This window comes from Balaenoptera physalus (genome assembly GCF_965194825.1).
Source record: "Balaenoptera physalus genome assembly, chromosome: 2".
NCBI classification, from domain to species: domain Eukaryota; kingdom Metazoa; phylum Chordata; class Mammalia; order Artiodactyla; family Balaenopteridae; genus Balaenoptera; species Balaenoptera physalus.
In genome coordinates, this window is record NC_138883.1 from 64,631,929 (window position 1) to 64,650,781 (window position 18,853).

The 18,853-nt window shown below is 41.9% G+C and overlaps 2 protein-coding genes across 3 annotated transcripts in view; both read left to right on the forward strand.

Annotated features, from left to right (window-relative positions):
* The window catches only part of LOC309656113 (uncharacterized protein), a 761,916-nt gene that overhangs the window by 376,509 nt on the left and 366,554 nt on the right, over positions 1–18,853 (forward strand). For both annotated transcript variants that reach the window (XR_014261136.1, XM_082452309.1), the window contains exon 4: positions 6,333–6,390. Coding sequence is in view for 1 of the 2 variants with exons in the window: in XM_082452309.1 (XP_082308435.1) it covers positions 6,333–6,390 (58 nt within the window). In the remaining variant the exon portion in view is untranslated. The remainder of the gene's footprint in view (positions 1–6,332; positions 6,391–18,853) is intronic.
* Positions 1–18,853, forward strand: part of LOC309656107 (tigger transposable element-derived protein 1-like) — a 200,349-nt gene that overhangs the window by 61,479 nt on the left and 120,017 nt on the right. The gene's annotated exons all lie outside the window — the stretch shown is intronic.

Consider the following 18,853-nt stretch of genomic DNA (forward strand, 5'->3'; position numbering starts at 1 on the left):
CAATAAATGAATATGGTATGACTTCTTATAAAGCTGCTTCTACTGAACTGCACTGTGGCAATATGCCATCAGTTTCCAGAAAAGGATGTTATAAGATTGCCTGTAAAACTTTTTTTATGCACTGAAGGGGGTGTTGCTGAGGATGTCATCCTGATCCTTTTTATGAGGACACTTGAGGGACCGTATCTTTTCAGTTCTAAGTACTGGGAATAGCTGGTGCTTCTGAGACAATTGTTTTCATCTGATGAATGCCCTGAACTTTTTATGTGATCATTGATCCTGTGATCAATGCTTTTTGCATTGGCCACTAGGAAGCTCAAGAACAAATTTACATTCTATCTCTGTGAATAAAAGCCAATAGCTACTACAAATTACAGATGTTCATTACAGCTGAACACTTGGTAGGCAGTTTTTCTAAGCTGTGTTCTACTGATCACTGGCCTCCTCTGACACTATGGATATTTCCTGGGAGGAAGAGGAGTTTTGGGGTCGTTCACACTGCATACTTTACCTCCTTCTTGGATATTCGTGATGTACGTATTGGTATCTTAAAGGCTCTGAGAAGTCTGACAGTTTAGAATCAAAACAAAAAGAACTCTAAAAACTGTGTTTAGCCCTGTACTTGTAAAACTTATTTGATCACAGAATCTTTTTTAAAAATTATCTCAGAAGTCTCTAATGTTATATGAAACACGTTTGGGGAATACTGTCTTCAGTAATCTGTAACCTAATCCTGTTTATTGGATCCGTGTCAGTACAAAAGTTGGCTCTTTTTTTTTTTTTAATTAATTAATTTATTTATTTACTTTTGGCTGTGTTGGGTCTTCGTTGCTGCGCGTGGGCTTTCTCTAGTTGCGGCGAGTGGGGGCTACTCTTCCTTGCAGTGCGCGGGCTTCTCATTGCAGTGGCTTCTCTTGTTGTGGAGCACGGGCTCTAGGCACACGGGCTTCAGTAGTTGTGGCACGCGGGCTCAGTAGTTGTGGCTCGTGGGCTCTAGAGTGCAGGCTCAGTAGTTGTGGCACATGGGCTTAATTGCTCCACGGCATGTGGGATCTTCCCGGGCCAGGGCTCGAACCTGTGTCTCCTGCATTGGCAGGCGGATTCTTAACCACTGTGCCACCAGGGAAGCCCCAAAAGTTGGCTCTTGACAGGGTAAAATGTGATTCTTTCTGCTGTTGCGTAGCAGATTGAGAGTCCAGGTGTGTATGTTGGACCACATGACTGATGAGGTCCCTTTGAGCTCTAAAATTTGATGATTCCTGATTTTAAAAATGAAGAAAAGTGTCTCAAGAGTATCTGCTCATAGAATTAAGAATTTAAGTTTACTAACATGAAGACTGAAGTTAGAAATCAAAACATTGTATGTAACATTTCTGGTGCTATTTATCCATGTCTAATCTAAAAGATTGCTTTAAAAATCATGTTTATAAAAACAACTCTCAGGAGAGTTTAGAAAGATGCACATTTCCTTTGAAAAGCCTCTAAGTCGAAAGATATAAGATTTTCATCTGAACTCCTGTTTGGGTATAGAATTTACAGCCCCCCTTCCTGCTTTGATAAAGGCTTTTCTAATGGGGGTGGTGCAGCTTCATGGTGTATCTCCAGGGGGTTGTGCAACTAGATTTACTGCTGAAGCATGTGGCCCACTCAGAGACTGCATTGTTCATTCACAGGCACCTTTGCCGTTATGACCCTTCCCTTCCACTCTCCATTAAAACTCAACAAACAAAAACCAACAGCAAGGTCCTCAAACCCCAGCCATGTAGGTATTACTTGGGTGGGAGCCTGGGACTTGCCTCAGACAACACACCCAGCTTCTGGAATTGTTCCATCCTCTTGACCAGTGAGCCAGACCCAAGGGGAAATAGCAAGGCAGAATCCCCTTCAAAGAGGGGCGATGGGCTGCGGGCAGCAAGGACAGGCTCTTGTGCCTGGGTCCTTGGTTGGCATCCAGCTTCTCCCACAGCCTCCTGGACGTGGCACCATAACTCCAGTGGCTTTCATTGCCTCTCTGTGTATGACCAGGGAGGGTGTGATTTCATTATTTCTCTGGGCCACTTGTCTCTCTGAATGTATTTCTGAGTTTTTCTCCCTGTTTGACTATGCCTACTATGTGCCAGGCATTATGTCACAAAAATGCATATACCCCAGGACTTCCCTGGTGGCACAGTGGTTAAGAGTCCGCCTGCCAATGCAGGGGACATGGGTCCGAGCCCTGGTCCAGGAAGATCCCACATGCCACAGAGCAACTAAGCCTGTGCATCACAACTACTGAGCCTGTGCTCTAGAGCCCGCGAGCCACAACTACTGAGCCCACGTGCCACAACTACTGAAGCCCACGCGCCTAGAGCCCCTGCTCCGCAACAGGAGAAGCCACCGCAATGAGAAGCCCACACACCGCAACGAAGAGTAGCCCCCGCTAGCCGCAACTAGAGAAAGCCCACACGCAGCAACAAAGACCCAACACAGCCAAAAATAAATAATAAAAATAAATAAAGAAATTTATAAAAAAAAACGTGTATGCCCCTGTCCTTGCCCTTGAGGAAATCACCATGTTGAAGAGCAGATGGGCACTAGAAAAAATTTTTCATCCAGTGTGACAGAGACTCCAAAGAAGCCATGTATAAAGATCAGGGAGGTAGTGATGGAGGTGACATTTGAGTCAGGTCTTAGACAAGGTGCTGGACACTGATTTTTCCATTAATGGAATTACTTTTTCTGCTTAATGGCAACCAGCCTGCTAGAAGGGGAAGCATAAACCAATAACTTATTTTGGATTAACTCAGCAGACTAGCTGACCAAACCTATTAGCTAAAGGCTAGACTCTGATGTCCAGCAATTCAGTGAATATTCAGGCTTTAATTCAGTTACTGGAGGATGAGACCATCTGGAAAGTGGACTCTCTAGAACTTACTCTCAAGTTTCCTATTGTAAAGATGTTCTAGGGATAGTTTTGATTTTGGAAACTCCTGGAGTTAGCTTTGCTTTATGTTTAATAATGCCTAGTTTCCCAATTTCATGGCAGACAGAAAATAAATGACATGTTTAAATTGCTGTACAGATGAAAAGAAAGATCACTACTGAAGAACGAGTTTTAATGTAAATTTCAGAAGACATTATACAAAGTGTATGAACATATTGGGTAAGCTGGCTGCTGGAGTTTGCTGTTCTTTAGAGAGCTGACACTGGAAGATGGGTGGCAGACCTAGTGCTGGGCAGAAATTTGTGGAGTTTTTTCAAGTTCCTTTTACGAGGAAAAACCATGGGTGTCAACCATGTGACATGATATCCATCACTTCCCTGGCTGTACAAATAGTTCTCTAATTTGATGTTAATAGAACTTTCACTTTAGCAAATACTCTTTTTCTTAGACTTAGCACTTCAGATCTCCTCCCACCCCCAAAAAATTCAATTTTATTATGATTTTTGGCTGTCTGTGTTTATTATATTTAGACCCGATAGTAGCTTTGTCTTCTGTCCTGTCATGGGGTTGAGATAGAATCCATCCAGCTGTTTTTCCAGACCCCAAATTTAAATGGTACCCTTTACCACCAAAACCATGGGACTGGCTTAACATTTGAAAGCAGCACTTATACATCAGTTTCCGATTTGAAACTTAGGATCTACTATTTCCAGACTTGAGAGTTTTGCTTCTCACTATTTGTTATCATGCACTTCCTCTTGGCATTGCAGTGGGTACATGTGACTCCTACCAAACCTCAAACTCCTTAAGAACAAGGAATGGGTTTCATTTGTCTTTATATTCCATAACTTATTACTTAAAGGCGGTGCTTAATAAATAATTTGTTAAACATATATTATACATTTATCCTAAAAGTTCATAAATTGGACCATCAGATGCAGGTTTCCCTGGGCAAGAGGTGAAAAAGAGAAAGTACCATGTATACAAGTGTCAGAACTTGACTTCTCTTAATAACTTTTTTTAAAAAGGCAGATAAAGGAATCTCCTTTTAAATAAATGTGAATTCCTCCCCAGCGTGATCCAAGGATCCTGATTTACTTTGTACTCAAATGAGACACTTTGCTTTAAGATCTTGTATGTGTGGATCTTATATTGTTTCAAGAAAGATGCCATCTGAACTGTGAAGTGAAAGGCCTTCCCTCTGTGGAAGGGCTGAGGCAGAGCTGCTTCAGTATCTCTCATCTGAAGTCCCAGTTACACACTAGCTACCATTTCCTGAGCATCTGCCCTATGCCAGGCATTCAGGCATATGATCTCATTTAATCCTCACAAGGATTCCGAGGCTTCCAGGGGTTAAATGGCTTCCCCAAAGCCCCACAGGTAAACATGTTGGAAGCCAAACCTGTGAGCAAGCCTCCCCCAAGTTGGCGTTCTCCCAGCACTCCCTGTCTTGGTGAGTGAAAATTTTAGCATCCACTTCCTCCAGCGAGAAATCCTCCTTCTATATCCAACTTCTGAGTCCTGCGGAGGTAACATCCACCCATCTGTAGACTCCCTGCCAGGCTTCCGTTCCAGCCCAGCTGCCATCTGCCCTCCGTGGACAGCACAGTAGCTTCTGCAGTAGTCTCCCTTGCCCTCTTCAAATCTAGTCCCAATACTAAGCTGAAGTGGTCTTCTCAAAAGTCACATATGACCACATGATTTTCCTGATTAAAAATCCTCCAGTGATTTTTCTGTTCACTCTTAAAGACCAGAGTCCTTAGCCAGGCTCACTGTGCCCTCCTGGCCTGGCCCGTGTGACCGCCCAGTCTCTCCTCATTTTCTGGGCCTCCATCCAACCAGCTGGTCCCTCAGCCTGGAATGTTCTTCCTTCCCTTTCAGAGTCTAGGTTGATGCCCACTCAGCTGACGGAGCTCAGCTCAGCAGTGTCTTCCTCAAGGGACTTCTGTGTACTTTTTTGGCATCGTGTGCTTCTCCTTCATAGTGTTTATTTTTTATATTTACTTGCTTCATTATTGGATTACCGTCTGGCTCTCTCATGAGTCCGTAAGCTGTGTGAGGGCAGGGACCATGTCTGTTTTCATTCACCAGATCTTAGTGCAGAACCTGAAGGGAGCAAACAGTTGATGAGTATTTGTTACGTAAACAAGTACTTATTGCATAAATGCACTAACCACTGGCAAGTGACAGAAGGGAGATTTCAACTTAAAAGTTCAATGTCCCCCGGGACTTCCCTGGCGGTCCAGTGGTTAAGACTCCATGCTTCTGCTGCAGGGAACATTGGTTCGATCCCTGGTTGGGGAACTAAGTTCCCGCATGCTGCCTGGCGCGGCCAAAAAGAAAAAAAGAAAAAAAAAGTTCAGTGTCTCCTGTCTTTAGGATGTGGCCAGAGCCCCAAATGGTGGTGATTGAATGACCTCAGGTGTGGGGACAGAGGAAGGTCGAGGTTGGGAGTCCGGCTCACTCCTCCCTCTGGGACAGGAAGGGGCTGTCGATTGAGCTTGTGGTCATTGAAGATTCCCTGAGCTCCAACCCCATTCCAGGTACTCTGCGTACATTCTCGAAATTAATCTCTCTCAACAAGCCTTCAGGAGGTTAAGTAACTTGCCAAGTCACCCAGAAATCAAGTATGGAGTCTAGGTTCAAGCCTAGGCCATTTGGCTATCTACCCATTTGTAACCCCTTTGCTATCTGTCCTTGCCTTACCTTGTTCCATGTCTTCCCCCTCACTGTGAGTCCCTCTCTGATCTTGGTTTCTGTTCTTTTTCTTGTAAATCTGCACTTATTTCTTCTTTAACTTATCATCTATATCTCTTCTCTTCCCCTACTTTTCTCCCTTCCTCCGTCTTCCCTTCCTCTCTCCCTCCTAATTCCATTAGAGATGAGAACCACGTTATCTACCTGAAATTTATATTTCAGGAAGCTTTCTACCAGCAGCCAGATTCTTCTTGCACACTTTGCAACTTGGTAGAACAAAATGCAGTTGAGAATTATAAATGTGTAAGCCTGTGTCCTCTTACTTTTATGATTGGTTAAGGTTCAGTTTTAAAATCACCTCCGATTTTGAGCTTTGAATCTGAACTACTGAAGGTAGTAAAAGCAATATAAAGAATGGGAAATAAACTTCAAAACTGGCCTTTTTCTTTTTTTCCTGTGAGAAGTCCACTATAAATTGTGGAGATGCTTCTCAAATAAAATTAGATTCCGCCGCTGCCTGCTGCTTCCCTCCGCATTTCATCTCTTTTCTCTAAATCACTGCAGCTTCTCTTGGGACGCTAGGTAATCTGAAGAAAGAATAGGGTGTTCTGGCACCACGAGTTCTACAGAGAGCTAAGGCACATTGATTTGCATTTCTGGGTCAGCGTGATTTCACTTTCATTTAACCCTTGTACTGACCCTTGTTTTTCAGCACTTTGGCTCTTTCTGTGGTCCATCCGGCAGCATGCAATGTCCTTGACCCACCGATGGTAAGTGTCCCCTGGCAACCAAAAGCTTGCAAACTGCCCCAAACTCCCCTCTTCAATGTTCCCAGCATCACTTAGGTCCTTTCAGTGAGGAATTGACCAATATCTTAGGTGTCTGTGAATGCAGATTTTATTTACATTTGCGAAGGTAGTTTTGTGTGTTAATGGAAGATGAAATAAACATTAGAAATCACATTATTCGCATGTGTCCACGGCTGCCCGAGTTTTGCACCTCTTGCGTGGTTGTTAATTCTTGATGTAATGAGGAGAGTAATGGAGGACGATGGGTGTTGTATTCTGTCTCTCTTGGTACAAGTCATGCTGGGGATTCTATGAAGACCCACAGCGTGTCGGAAAGAGCGACATGACATATATCTAGGGCTTCAGAATAAGGCTGTTTCTGCTGTCTTATTCACAGTGTAATTTCTCGTAAGAGGGAGCAAAGACCCCAACAAGATTTAATTACTCGCACTATGACAGGAACGGGTTATTAGTTGTCCATCTGTAGTGAGGTCCACTTGGCCGGAAGACCCTGTGTGAAGGTAAAGATGCACTAAGATACAATGTGCTGTACAAATGTGGGACAGGAACTCAATGTCGAAATAATTGAGATGGAATATTAATGAAATGTTTGCCTGCCAAAGCTTTAACTCAGTTGGTAAGAATAATTTTATGGCTTTTTTCTTAATTATAGAAGTAAAATCATAATTGTATGATATGTGAATTATATCTCAAACAAGTGTTTTAAAAAAGTAGTAACAAGAACATTATAGAAGAGACAGGTAAACAATGAGACTAAAATAAAAATAACAATAATTCCAGTTCCCAGAGATAACCACAGATAGCATGATATGTTTTCTATTATTTTTGGTATGGGAAGACAAAACTGTGAAATAGTGTAATAAGTAGTGTTGAAATCTTTTAATGCATTATGAACATTAAATATTCTTCTCCCTCTGCACAGTGTTCTGTCATATGACTGTTTTATAAAATTTGAAGCAGTTCTCTATTGTCGGACATCTGGGCTGAACCCAAGTTTTTGACAGTGTGTGTAGCTCCGTAATGAACATCCTTGTAGCTATATCTTTGGGCACATCTATGATGATTTCTTAGATAAATTTCTAGATATCTAGTTGCTCTAAGAAAACGTACTCTTTTAAGGCTTTAAAACCCACACGTACACATATATTACTTCCGAAAAGTTGAATCAATTTATACTAGCAGTGTATGCCATTGTACTTATTTTTATATACATTCCCCAACATTAGATATTATTTAAAATTTTTTTTCCAGTTTGACAAGTGAAAAATGGTATCTCATACTTGTAATTTTGACTCCTTAGGTTCTTAATGAAGTTAAACATTCTTTTGTATAACTGTTGGTCATTTAAAAATCACTTATTTATAATTTTAAAATCATTTTTCATATACGTTGTTTATCTTTTTGTTATTTTGTAAGATTTTTCAAACAATCTAATGAGGCTATTAATTCTTTGTCATCCTTTGATTTAAGTTAAAAACAAACAAACAAACAAACCCTACTGAAATGAAAGTGGTGCAGATTTTTCCTTAGAAAAAGAGCAGTTTAGCTGAAATCGACTGTAGAGACACAACCTGCTCCTGGCTACATTCACCGGGTATGTGGATGGGTTTGTTAACTTAGTGCATATACCTCAGTTGTTTTCTGGCAAATACTCCCAAATCAAGAGCCAGAAAGCATCATCTTTACAAATAACTGTGGTTTCATTTTGAGATAAATAAATTATTATTTGAAGTGAAATAAAGAAAAATTATAAACAATTTTGAGCACTAGCCAGTCTTATATTTATATCATCCATTGCCAAAGAATTTTAATTCAAAATATTTTTAAAGGTCAATTTATGTTTTCTTTTAATTCAGCTGCTTCATGGGTGGGGTTGTTTTTTTTCTCTATTTTAGGAGTAATCTAAGTTGGGACAAACATGGGTCAGAACTTCAAGATAGACAAAAGGAACTTCTAAGATTGGATGATGTCTTGGACTGGATTCTTTTTTTTTTTTTTTTATAAATTTATTTATTTATTTTTGGCTGCTTTGGGTCTTAGTTGCTGCATGCAGGCTTTCTCTAGTTGTGGTGAGCAGGGGCTACTCTTTGTTGTGGTGCATGGGCTTCTCATTGCGGTGGCTTTTCTTGTTGCGGATCATGGGCTCTAGGTGCGCGGGCTTCAGTAGTTGTGGCACGTGGGCTCAGTAGTTGTGGCTCACGGGCTCTAGAGCACAAGCTCAGTAGTTGTGGCACGTGGGCTTCAGTAGTTGTGGCGCACAGGCTCCGCAGCATGTGGGGTCTTCCCAGACCAGGGCTCGAACCCGTGTCCCCTGCATTGGCAGGCGAATTCTTAACCACTGCGCCACTAGGGAAGCCCTTGGACTGGATTCTTAAAGAGAATTTAAGATGTTTGACGATATTGTGTTCCTCTCTCTCTCTCTCTCCCTAATTGGCTGCATGACCTTAAATAACTCTCGTCTTTGCCTCTACCTGCCTGAGGCAAGGGGGTGGGCGGAGATGGTTGAGCCACCAATGAGATGGCTTAAGCATGCAGTATTTTCCAAAATTAAGATGTTTAATCATTTCAAAGTATCATTTTTTTCCTGCTACGTAAAAATGTAAATATGCTAGGTGTGCACGCACTCACTCACGTCTGTTAGTTTGCACACACATTTTGTTGCCTGATCACTCATCATTGAAAAATATTTTCTCCATTTTGCCTTTCAGAATTGTCAAATGTGTACATAATTTTTCCAATTTCTAATAAGATTGCTATTTTTTAATGATTGGCGGTCACTCCTCTTATTAACTCATGGAGATAGTGATGGTTACGTCTTAACCCAAAGAGGTGTGGAAGGATAATTAAAGGGGTCTGTTAAGTCGCCCCTCATCTAGAAAAGGACTGCTGTCTTTAAACAGCAACATTATCACTCTTTTCCAGATTGTGGGGTGGGAGGGAGGATAATACTTTAAGTGATGAAGTTGGCATTTCCCATCTGTTGTACTTCAAACACAGGCCTCCTTCTCTCTACCAATCACAAATATAAAAACTCTGCCGATGGTGTGACCATCTGGATTTCCCGTCATACCTGTTTTCACACCTGGAGATTCAGTGCAGGTCTTTGATTGATGGTTTTCAAAATTGCCTCATAAAATCAAAGGACAGACAGACAATATTTTTCTAGAATTGTGAACCAACATTCATAACTTTTGTTACTGCTCTTAGAATTGTTAATAATCTTAGCCTCAGGTGATTTCAAAAATGCTTTTTTTTTGGTTTTAAAGCAAACCATCACATTCTCAGTAGCTGCTCGTGTTTACCAGTGTCATAGCTTAAGATTAAAGCAGTGGGTGATAGTAGTCCCAAATTCAATATTAAACACACAGTTCCATATTCAACTTTAATTAAAATATTTACATGCTCATGGTCTGCCTTCTCTTAGGGTTACGTTTGTCAGCTGGCAGGTTCTGCTAACTGAATAGCTACTTAAAATGCCACTTTGAATCTGTCTAAGGGTGTAACATTATTCTGAATTATTACTACATTAGCCATTTCCACAGACGTATCTGCCTCTGTCTGGCTTGGTACCAAGCCCAGCTTGGGATCCAAGGGCTGCCTTAGAACAATGCAGTAGGCCCCAAGTTTCCTTTTTTCCTTAGTCACTACTCAAGCAGCAATTTGCTTACTTTTGCTGTTTCCTAATTTTTCAGAGGAATGACAGACAAGGTATTAAGCTTCAGTTTCTCTCTAGATCCTGTCAGTTTCCTCAAACACAGTTACCTCCCCTGTTAGCCCCTGGTGTTCTGCTGGGGATTAGTGGGTCCCACTGGCCAGCTTCTGCCTCTCCCCTGCAGCTCTGTTTGCTTTTAGGGAGCAGGGAACTGATTCCACTAAATGGTATACACATGGAGACCCTTTAGCAGGAACAGCAGTGCAGAAACAGGAGCTCTCATTGCTTTCCTGACATCAGACGAAAGGACCTGGCCACTTAAATATCACATATTTTACTTCCTTTTTAGTTCAGGTGAGGGAGCAGGTGCAATCTTGGGGCAGAATGAAGCTGGCCCTGGCTAGGGTCATTTTTGTCTGTTAACCCTACCCCAATGAGATTTTAAATCATTATCAGTAACTTTGGAAGGTCCAGGGCACGAGGAGATGATTAAATACAAGATTTGGACCATCCACTCTGAACCATGTAGCATTACTAATAAATATGATAAAAGAAAGTTTCATCAGGTAAAGAATGCTGCCTTCTTGGTAGGTTTACTTCCTTCTTTCTTTGTAAAGCTTCACAGTAAGTAACCCAGAGTGAAACTGAAGGCAATGCTGCCTTCTTGGTAGGTTTACTTCCTTCTTTCTTTGTAAAGCTTCACAGTAAGTAACCCAGAGTGAAACTAGAACTTGGTGTGGGGAAAGAGGATGGGGTGGAGGAACGGTCATGTTATTAAGTTATTGCAAATGTAGTGACTGGTGATTTTACACGTACGCATTCCACATTACAGGAAGCTCACACATCTAAGAGACCATGCCCTGATGGCCCCTCACCACCACATTTTCCATTCCCTGCCTCTAAAATCTCAGCTTCCCGAAGGTTTGCTTATTTTATCACATCAATTACTTTTCTATAGTGAAGGAGGAACAGATCACTTGAATTTCAAGAATAAGAAAGCAAGCTACGTGAATCAACCAAATCTAAAGGACAAAAGAGATTTTTTTTCCAGTCATTTGCAGACTATAGTGTGTTCCTCCTTCACTCCACAATGCTTCCTTTGAGATGGCTTTTTTTTTTTTTTAAATAATGGAAACAAAATAATCTTGCCAGTAGGGTCATGGAAAATTTTACCAACTCCATTTGTTCACAGTTGCCCATCCCTTCTCATTTCTTCTCCTTCTTTATATGTAAAAACTTCCTTTTGAACTTCTTTGATTTATTTTTCTATTATAAAAAGCAATTTATAATAAAAGCTTATAACAATTTGAACAATGTTAAGGCATATAAATGAAAACACATGCTCCCCCACCCCCCGTCCCATTCCTTCCAGCCACATTCAGTTTTTACCTGTTCATAGAGCCAGAGTCCATTAGGGTTTCTGTGAAGCCTTGGCAAAGGCAGTACAGAAATACGGAGAAAGAAGGAACTGAGTGTCAACAAGCCTGCTTCCCAAAGATGCACAAAGTAAAGGGGAAGGGAGGAAAGAGAGCATGAACTAGACCAAGGAGAGATGAGAAGAAAGAGGCAGCTCCTTGAGGGTAGAGTTTGTCATAACCATCTTTATAACCTTATCAGACTAGGAAAATGCCTACTGGGTAGCGGTGCTGAAGAATGAATAAGAACGGAGAGCAGGAAGTAACTGGCTAAGGTTAAGCAGAGGCTATTGAAGTAATTTAGGCTTTTGCAGTCTATCAACGGCTTTCTTGCTTGAATTTTACATCTCTACCTTGGGTTTTTCATCTGTAAGCAGCCAGTAGGTGCTACTTTGAGGTTGAGTACTACAGGTAGTTGCTGCTAAATTGAACTAATAGTAAAGATAAAAACCTGTTTGGAACAAATCCATACTTGGAAGAGGAAGTTTTTGAACCATTTTTATCATTTTTTAAACTCTAAAGTTTTTATTTGAAAAGTGCTCTTTAAAAAGCCAATGTTTATTAATAGAACAACTGTTTAAATAACTTTCTGATGATCTGAGAAATTCCTTATAAAATCTGAATAAAGTTCAAACACTTAACACAGTATCAGTCATGGGAGAAGTTACACTGTGCAAAACTGTTCTCTAAGTAGTAGTGCATTTACTGAACCATTTTTATCATTAACTCTTTGGGAGATTTGCACTCCAAAGGTCATTAAGACTCAAAGTAGCTTCTGGGTCCACTGCCTCCTTTTGGGAAAAAGAGACCACAGGGAATTCTCTAGGCTTAGTGCCCGTCTCCCCCACTACCTTGGCCACAGCTGGTTGAGCCAGGAGCCAACACCTGAACAAAAGACAGCCTGCTTTAGGCTCTCCAGCCCCAGTGGGGTAGCCTGAAGTGGCCCTGGATTGTGACTGAACCAATCAAAGCCTCTCTCTTGGAAAGTTTGAACTTGAGACAAGCGGAGAGAAAGACCCAGAAAGAAAAGAGAGAAAAGAGACTGACCAACAAACAAGGTAGCCCAGTGTCAGCACAGAAAGCTAGAGATGTGGAAAGAGAAGGCAGTAAGCAGAAATTATGAGGCAACAGACAACTTTAGTAAATAGAGGTTGTAAAAGAAGGCATAGAAAGCCATCAGTTAGTGGATTAACAAGAAGCAGCAAGTAGAGAAAGGCAGAGCATGCAGGAGATGCTTCTGAAATAAAAGGCTGCTGGAGAAACTGCTGTTTCATTCTGAGCGATGTTCTAGTTCTCCAGGAGGCCTGATATGTGTTCTGGAAACCATTTTCTTTTGCTTCGTCAACCCTCCCAAGTATCCTTGCAGTGGAAACTCTTACCCTGAGGTAAAGGAGGAGGCCTCCGTATTTTGCAACTTGAAAAATTTCCATTTGTAAAAAGAGTAGGTTTGGATGTAATCATCATGAACATTCTTCTGCTGCAGCTTGAGAGAGATAGATAGATGCCCGGGGGAGAACTTTACATGGTGGAAAGTGCTTTGCCATGTAAACAACACAAGGTCTTGTTTTCCATACTGTAGATCTAGACGTTTGATTTCGTCCGTGCAGCCAGTGTTGACTTATGCCACCTAGGATTTGGGTAATCCAATGAGCAGATTTACAATGTGAGGTAGAACTTCCAGGGATTGGGATCGATTTTTCTGGTCTTTGGCACTGTTGAATGTCTTCTCCTTATCAAATCTCTCTTTGGTGTCTTCACCTTTTTCCCTGGGCATTACTTCTCTTTTTCCTCTTTTGGGTCCGTAAATGTATATGCTTCCTGTGGTTTGCCTTTCATCCGTCTTTATTGTCTCTCCTTGCCCTCCATGGAAATGCCTTCCCTGCCAAGGCTCTCCTCTGCCCAGATGACTTCTATCAGTGGAGCCCTCACCACTCTACCACCTTCCCATATTTCCACATCTCTGTGGGACTCTGGCACCTGGAAATCTCCCCAGCTTCTCAAATTCACTTAGTTCAAAATGGAAATTATTTTCTTTCCCCTTCAAAATTCTTCCTCCCTTGTTCCTTCCCCTTCTGTAAAATGGAACCTTGGTGGTCCAGGCCCAAAGCTCAGAATCCCTTTTACTTCTTTTTTTCCCTGATGCCCAACAGCTATCATTGCAAAGTCCTAACAGTTCTACCAGTGTGACACCAATTTCATCCATGGCCCTCTATGTTCATTATCTAATGCTGGAGAATGAATTATGCCGAAGTTTAGCTTAAAACAACACATTTAAATTCCCTGGCGGAGGGGCTTCCCTGGTGGCACAGTGGTTAAGAATCCGCCTGCCAATGCAGGGGACACGGGTTCGAGCCCTGGTCCGGGAAGATCCCACATGCCACGGAGCAACTAAGCCTGTGTGCCACAACTACTGAGCCTGCGAGCCACAACTACTGAACCTGTGAGCCTAAGCCCGTGCTCTGCAACAAGAGAAGCCACCACAATGAGACGCCTGCGCAGCGTAACGAAGAGTAGCCCCTGCTCACCGCAACTAGAGAAAGCCCGCATGCGGCAACAAAGACCCAACACAGCCAAAAAGAAATAAATTAAATAAATAAATAAAAATTTAAAAAACAAATAAATCCCTCGACGGTCTAGTGGTTAGGACTTGGCGCTTTCACTGCTGTGGCCTGGGTTCAAACCCTGGTCGGGGAAAAGAAAACAACACATTTGTTACTTCACACAGTTTCTGAGGGTTAGGTGGCTTAGATAAGCTGATCTCTCCTGAGGTTGCTGGCAGCTGTGGGCCAGGGCTGCAGTCATCGCAAGGCTTGATGAGGGCTGCAGAATCCACATCTAGCAGCACTCACGTGGTGCTTAGCCAGTCTCTGTTCCTTGCTGGCTGTTGGCTGAAGGCTTCAGTTCCTCATCGTGTAGGTCTTTCCATAGGGTTGCTGACAACAACAGCTTGCTTCTCTCCAAAGGCAGAGAGGGGGATGGGGGAGGGTGTAGGTAGGGGAAAGGGAGAGGGAAGAGAGTCAGGATGGAAGCTGAAGTCTCTTTATAACCCGATCTGGGAAGTCGTACACTCTTAGTTTTGCCATATTCTATGTGTTAGAAGCAAATCACTAAGTACAGCCCACACCCATCAGGAAGGGAATTGAGGGAGAAATGCCAAAGGATTTGTGGACATATTTCTAAAGCTTTCCCCCCACCCCCTGCCCCAATTCATCTCTTCTTCACAGTCCTAGGTCAGGCTCCTGTCACTCCTCACCAGTGTTTGTTCTTAAGATGAAGACCATGATCCTTAATAAGGTCTACGTGGCCCATGTCTTTGTTTCTGTGCTGCCACTTAACTGCATTCTATTTATCTCTCAGTCAGCTTTTCTCTGTTTCTGGGTCTTTCTCTCTCTCTCCCTCCCAAGTTCAAACTCCGCAAGAGAGGAGCTCTAATTGACTCAGGTACTTGATGTCTGACCTCACTCCAGGCCACCTCACAGGGGGCTAGAGAGCCTGGCAGCGGCTTTCTTTTGGTCAGATGTTGGTTTCTGACTCAACCAGTTGTGGCCTAGTTGGAGGGTGACTTGACCCTGCCTAACGCTCCTTATTTCAATCCCCATTTCCCACCCCCCTGCAACGCTCTGCCTCCATTGGCCTTTTTCAGAAGGTCTGGAGGGCCCTTCCCGCTCCTCACAGAGCCCCGCTTGTCCCGCTCCTCTGCCTGGCAAGCTCTTCTCTCCTGCACCCCGGCTTGGCCGATTCCTGTGCATCTGTACGTCTCGGCTGGATATCCACCCTTCACATCAGTGTTTTCACCCCTCCACTACCTTAGGATCCTTACGAGCTGTCAGAAAACCCTGTACTTTTCCTTTTTAACTCTTGTGTGGTTATTTATATAACATCTTGGTCCTCTGCTAGACTGCAGCCTCCATGAGGGCAGGGACCTTTTTGCTCACAATGTCTGATACTGGCTTTGAACACAGACATTCTTTATTATATCAAGTCCCCAGCCTCCAGGCTCCTCTGTAATATACACAGTGGCATAATCCTTTCCCAACATCCACGCTTCTCCCTTGCTCACTTTTGGTGGTCCTTGGATACCTGTGGGGCAGATGACATGCAGGGCAAGTCATCTTTGTATCTCCCGTAGGGACTCACACTTAGTGGGTTCTGACTAATGCTTAAAAAATTAATGAAGAGAAGCCAGGGGTTCAGGGCAGAAAGTGATAAGGGAAAACTTCTCCTCTGAGGGCTGTCCACAGATAACAATCTCACGTACTTCCTTCTTTGGTCACAAATCCTCAGTCATTCCTCCCTGGCCCAAAGGCTCTCGTCGAATTCATTAACCTAGTGTCCTGCCTCGTGGGTCAGAGACATTTGGGGAATGAGTAATCTGAGTGCACTGTTTTCTCCTTTCCTGTGATCTGGCTTTTCCCATCTGTGCATTTGTCCTTCATTCATTCCTGTGTAGGGTTGTTAGGTTTAGAAAACAGAGTGAGAGGGAAAGAGGGGGAAAGAGAGAGAGAGAGAGCGGGGGGTGGGGGAGAAAGAGAGGAGAGAGGAAGAAAAGAAAAAAAGAAAAAGGAAGAAAAGAAGAAAGGAGGAAGGGAAGAAGGGAGGGAGTGAGGGAGGAAGGAAGGAAAGAAGGAAGGAAGGAAGGAAGGAAGGGAAGGAAGGAAGGAAGCCCTGGGCATCCTTTATGGGATGCCCAGGTAAATCTGAATTTCAGATAAACAACAAGTTTTTTAGTTTAAGTATGTCCTAAATATTGCATGAGGCATACTTATACTAAAAAATTATTCTTTGTTTATCTGAAGTTCAGATTTACCTGGGCATCATGTGTTTTATCTGGCAGCCCCATTCCTGTGGCCTGAACGCTCTGGGGCTCTCAGGCTCCCCTGTCTGTGTTTGCAGAACGGTGACCCCATCTTTAGAGCTTGTGGGCACTTCGCACTTGGTTATTGTTCTGCCCCACCCAAGCCTCTTGCACGGTGAGTGAATTGTTTGCCAGTCTTGGAATAAAGAATCAGTTGTCATCAAGATCACCAGAGAGTACAAATCGAATATCCTCTCCCCTAGCTTTAGTTCTCCAAGGCGTGGGAATGCCCCAGTAAAACTGATACAATTACTAATATGGAGAGTCAATACAAATACTAGTTTTCAAGGGTTGAAACCAATCAACTTTTTATTTATTTATTTTATTGAAGTATAGTTTATTTACAATGTTGTGTTAATTTCTGCTGCACAGCAAAGTGATTCAGATATTCTTTTTTAGATTCTTTTCCATTATGGTTTATCACAAGATACTGAATATAGTTCCCTGTGCTATGCAGTGGGACCTCGTTGTTTATCCATTCTATACATACTGGTTTGCATCTGCTAACTCCAAACTCCCAATCCATCCATCCCCGACCCCACACCCCCTTGGCAACCCCAAGTCTGTTCTCTACACATCTGTGAGTCTGCTTCTGTTTTGTAGATAGGTTCATTTGTGTCATATTTTAGATTCCACAGATAAGTGATATCACACGGTATTTGTCTTTCTCTTTCTGACTTACTTTACTTAGTATAATAATCTCTAGGTCCATCCATGTTGCTGCAAATGGCATTATTTCATTCTTTTTTATGGCTGAGTAGTATGCCATTGTATATATGTACCCCATCTTCTTTATCCATTCATCTGTCGATGGACATTTAGGTTGCTTCCATGTCTTGGCTATTGTGAATAGTGATGCTATGAATATAGGTGCGTGTATCTTTTTGAATTGTGGTTTTGTCTGGATATACGCCCAGGAGTGGGATTGCTGGATCATATGGCAACTCTATTTTTAGTTTTTTGAGGAACCTCCACACTGTTTTCCATAGTGGCTGCACTAATTTACATTCCCACTGACAGTGTAGGAGGGTTCCCTTTTCTCCACACCCTCTCCAGCATTTGTTATTTGTAGGCTTTTTGGTGATGGCCATTCTGACTGGTGTGAGGTGGTACCTCATTGTAGTTTTGATTTGAATTTGTCTAATAATTAGCGCAAGTCAACTTTTAAATGCTCTGTGCTGAATAGAGTCTCTAGGTAACGAACCCTCACCCAGCACAAGCAGGTTGTGCAAGGAAAGGGGTCATCACAGATGCATGGTAGGTGCTCAATTATGTGGTTGAATAAATAAGTGCTTATTCTCACTTTCAAGAGCTTTATTAGTATAAACTGAATTTTCACAGACCAATAAACAAGAGACATAAAAAAGAAATTTAAAAGGAAAATGCACGTTCTTTATTCACGTCCTTTGCCTTTGGCAAGATGGTTAGTTCTAGGCTTAACTTTTCCCCAGGACAGTATGACTGATCCAGCTTGATGACCAATGGTATCTTTTTTTCCTTTTCATGTTTTTAACTTTTTATTATGAACATTTTCAAGCAAAATAAAAGAGAATAGTGTAACCAACTCCCATATATGCATCACCTGGCAGAGTAACTACTAATATTTTGCCATATATACCTCCTGAAAATTTTGCTGATGTAATTTAATTTAAATCGTAGACATCATGATATTTCACTCTTAAATATGCTAAGAAAAAGGGGACATTTTCTTACTCAACCACAATACCATTTTTGTACCTTCAAATTAACAATTCCTTTATATCATCTAATAATTAATTAATCTGCACTATAGTTGACCCTTCAGCAATGCAGGGGTTAGGGGCACCAACCCTCATCCCCACCCCGTGCCGTGGAAAATCCAAGTATAACTTTTGACTCCCCTGAAACTTAACTACTTATAGCCTACTGTTAACTGGAAGGCTTACTGATGACATAAATAGTTGATTAACACATATTTTGTATGTTATATGTATTATATACTGTATTCTTACAATATAGTAAGCTAGAGAAAAGGAAACGTTATTAAGAAAAAGGAATAGGAAATACATTTACAGTATTGTACTGTATTTATTGATACCGTAAGTTTACATAGTCTGTTTACAAGATGAATCATCTGACAGTACCTACATCAACATTGTCTTGTATGACAAAACACTGTAGATGTTATACGTGTTACTAACACTAGACATTAAAAATGAAAAGATAATGTGAACAAGAAATTCATATTTATTTACAGGTATTATTACATGCATTGATTACAAAGAAGCAGCAATATGATTGCTTTATGGTAAACTAGTATAACTGATACAATTGCTTCACTGTAGCCTAGCCTATAAGCTAAGAATGAATTGTTATAAAATTTTTTATGACATACAGTACTACAGTCATATTTGTAATACAGTATTGGAAACATTGTTACTGAAAAAAAACACTTACCTGTAATGATAGGCTGATACACAGTTTCTCCAATAAGGAGAGAGAGGGAGGGAGGGAGGGAAGGAG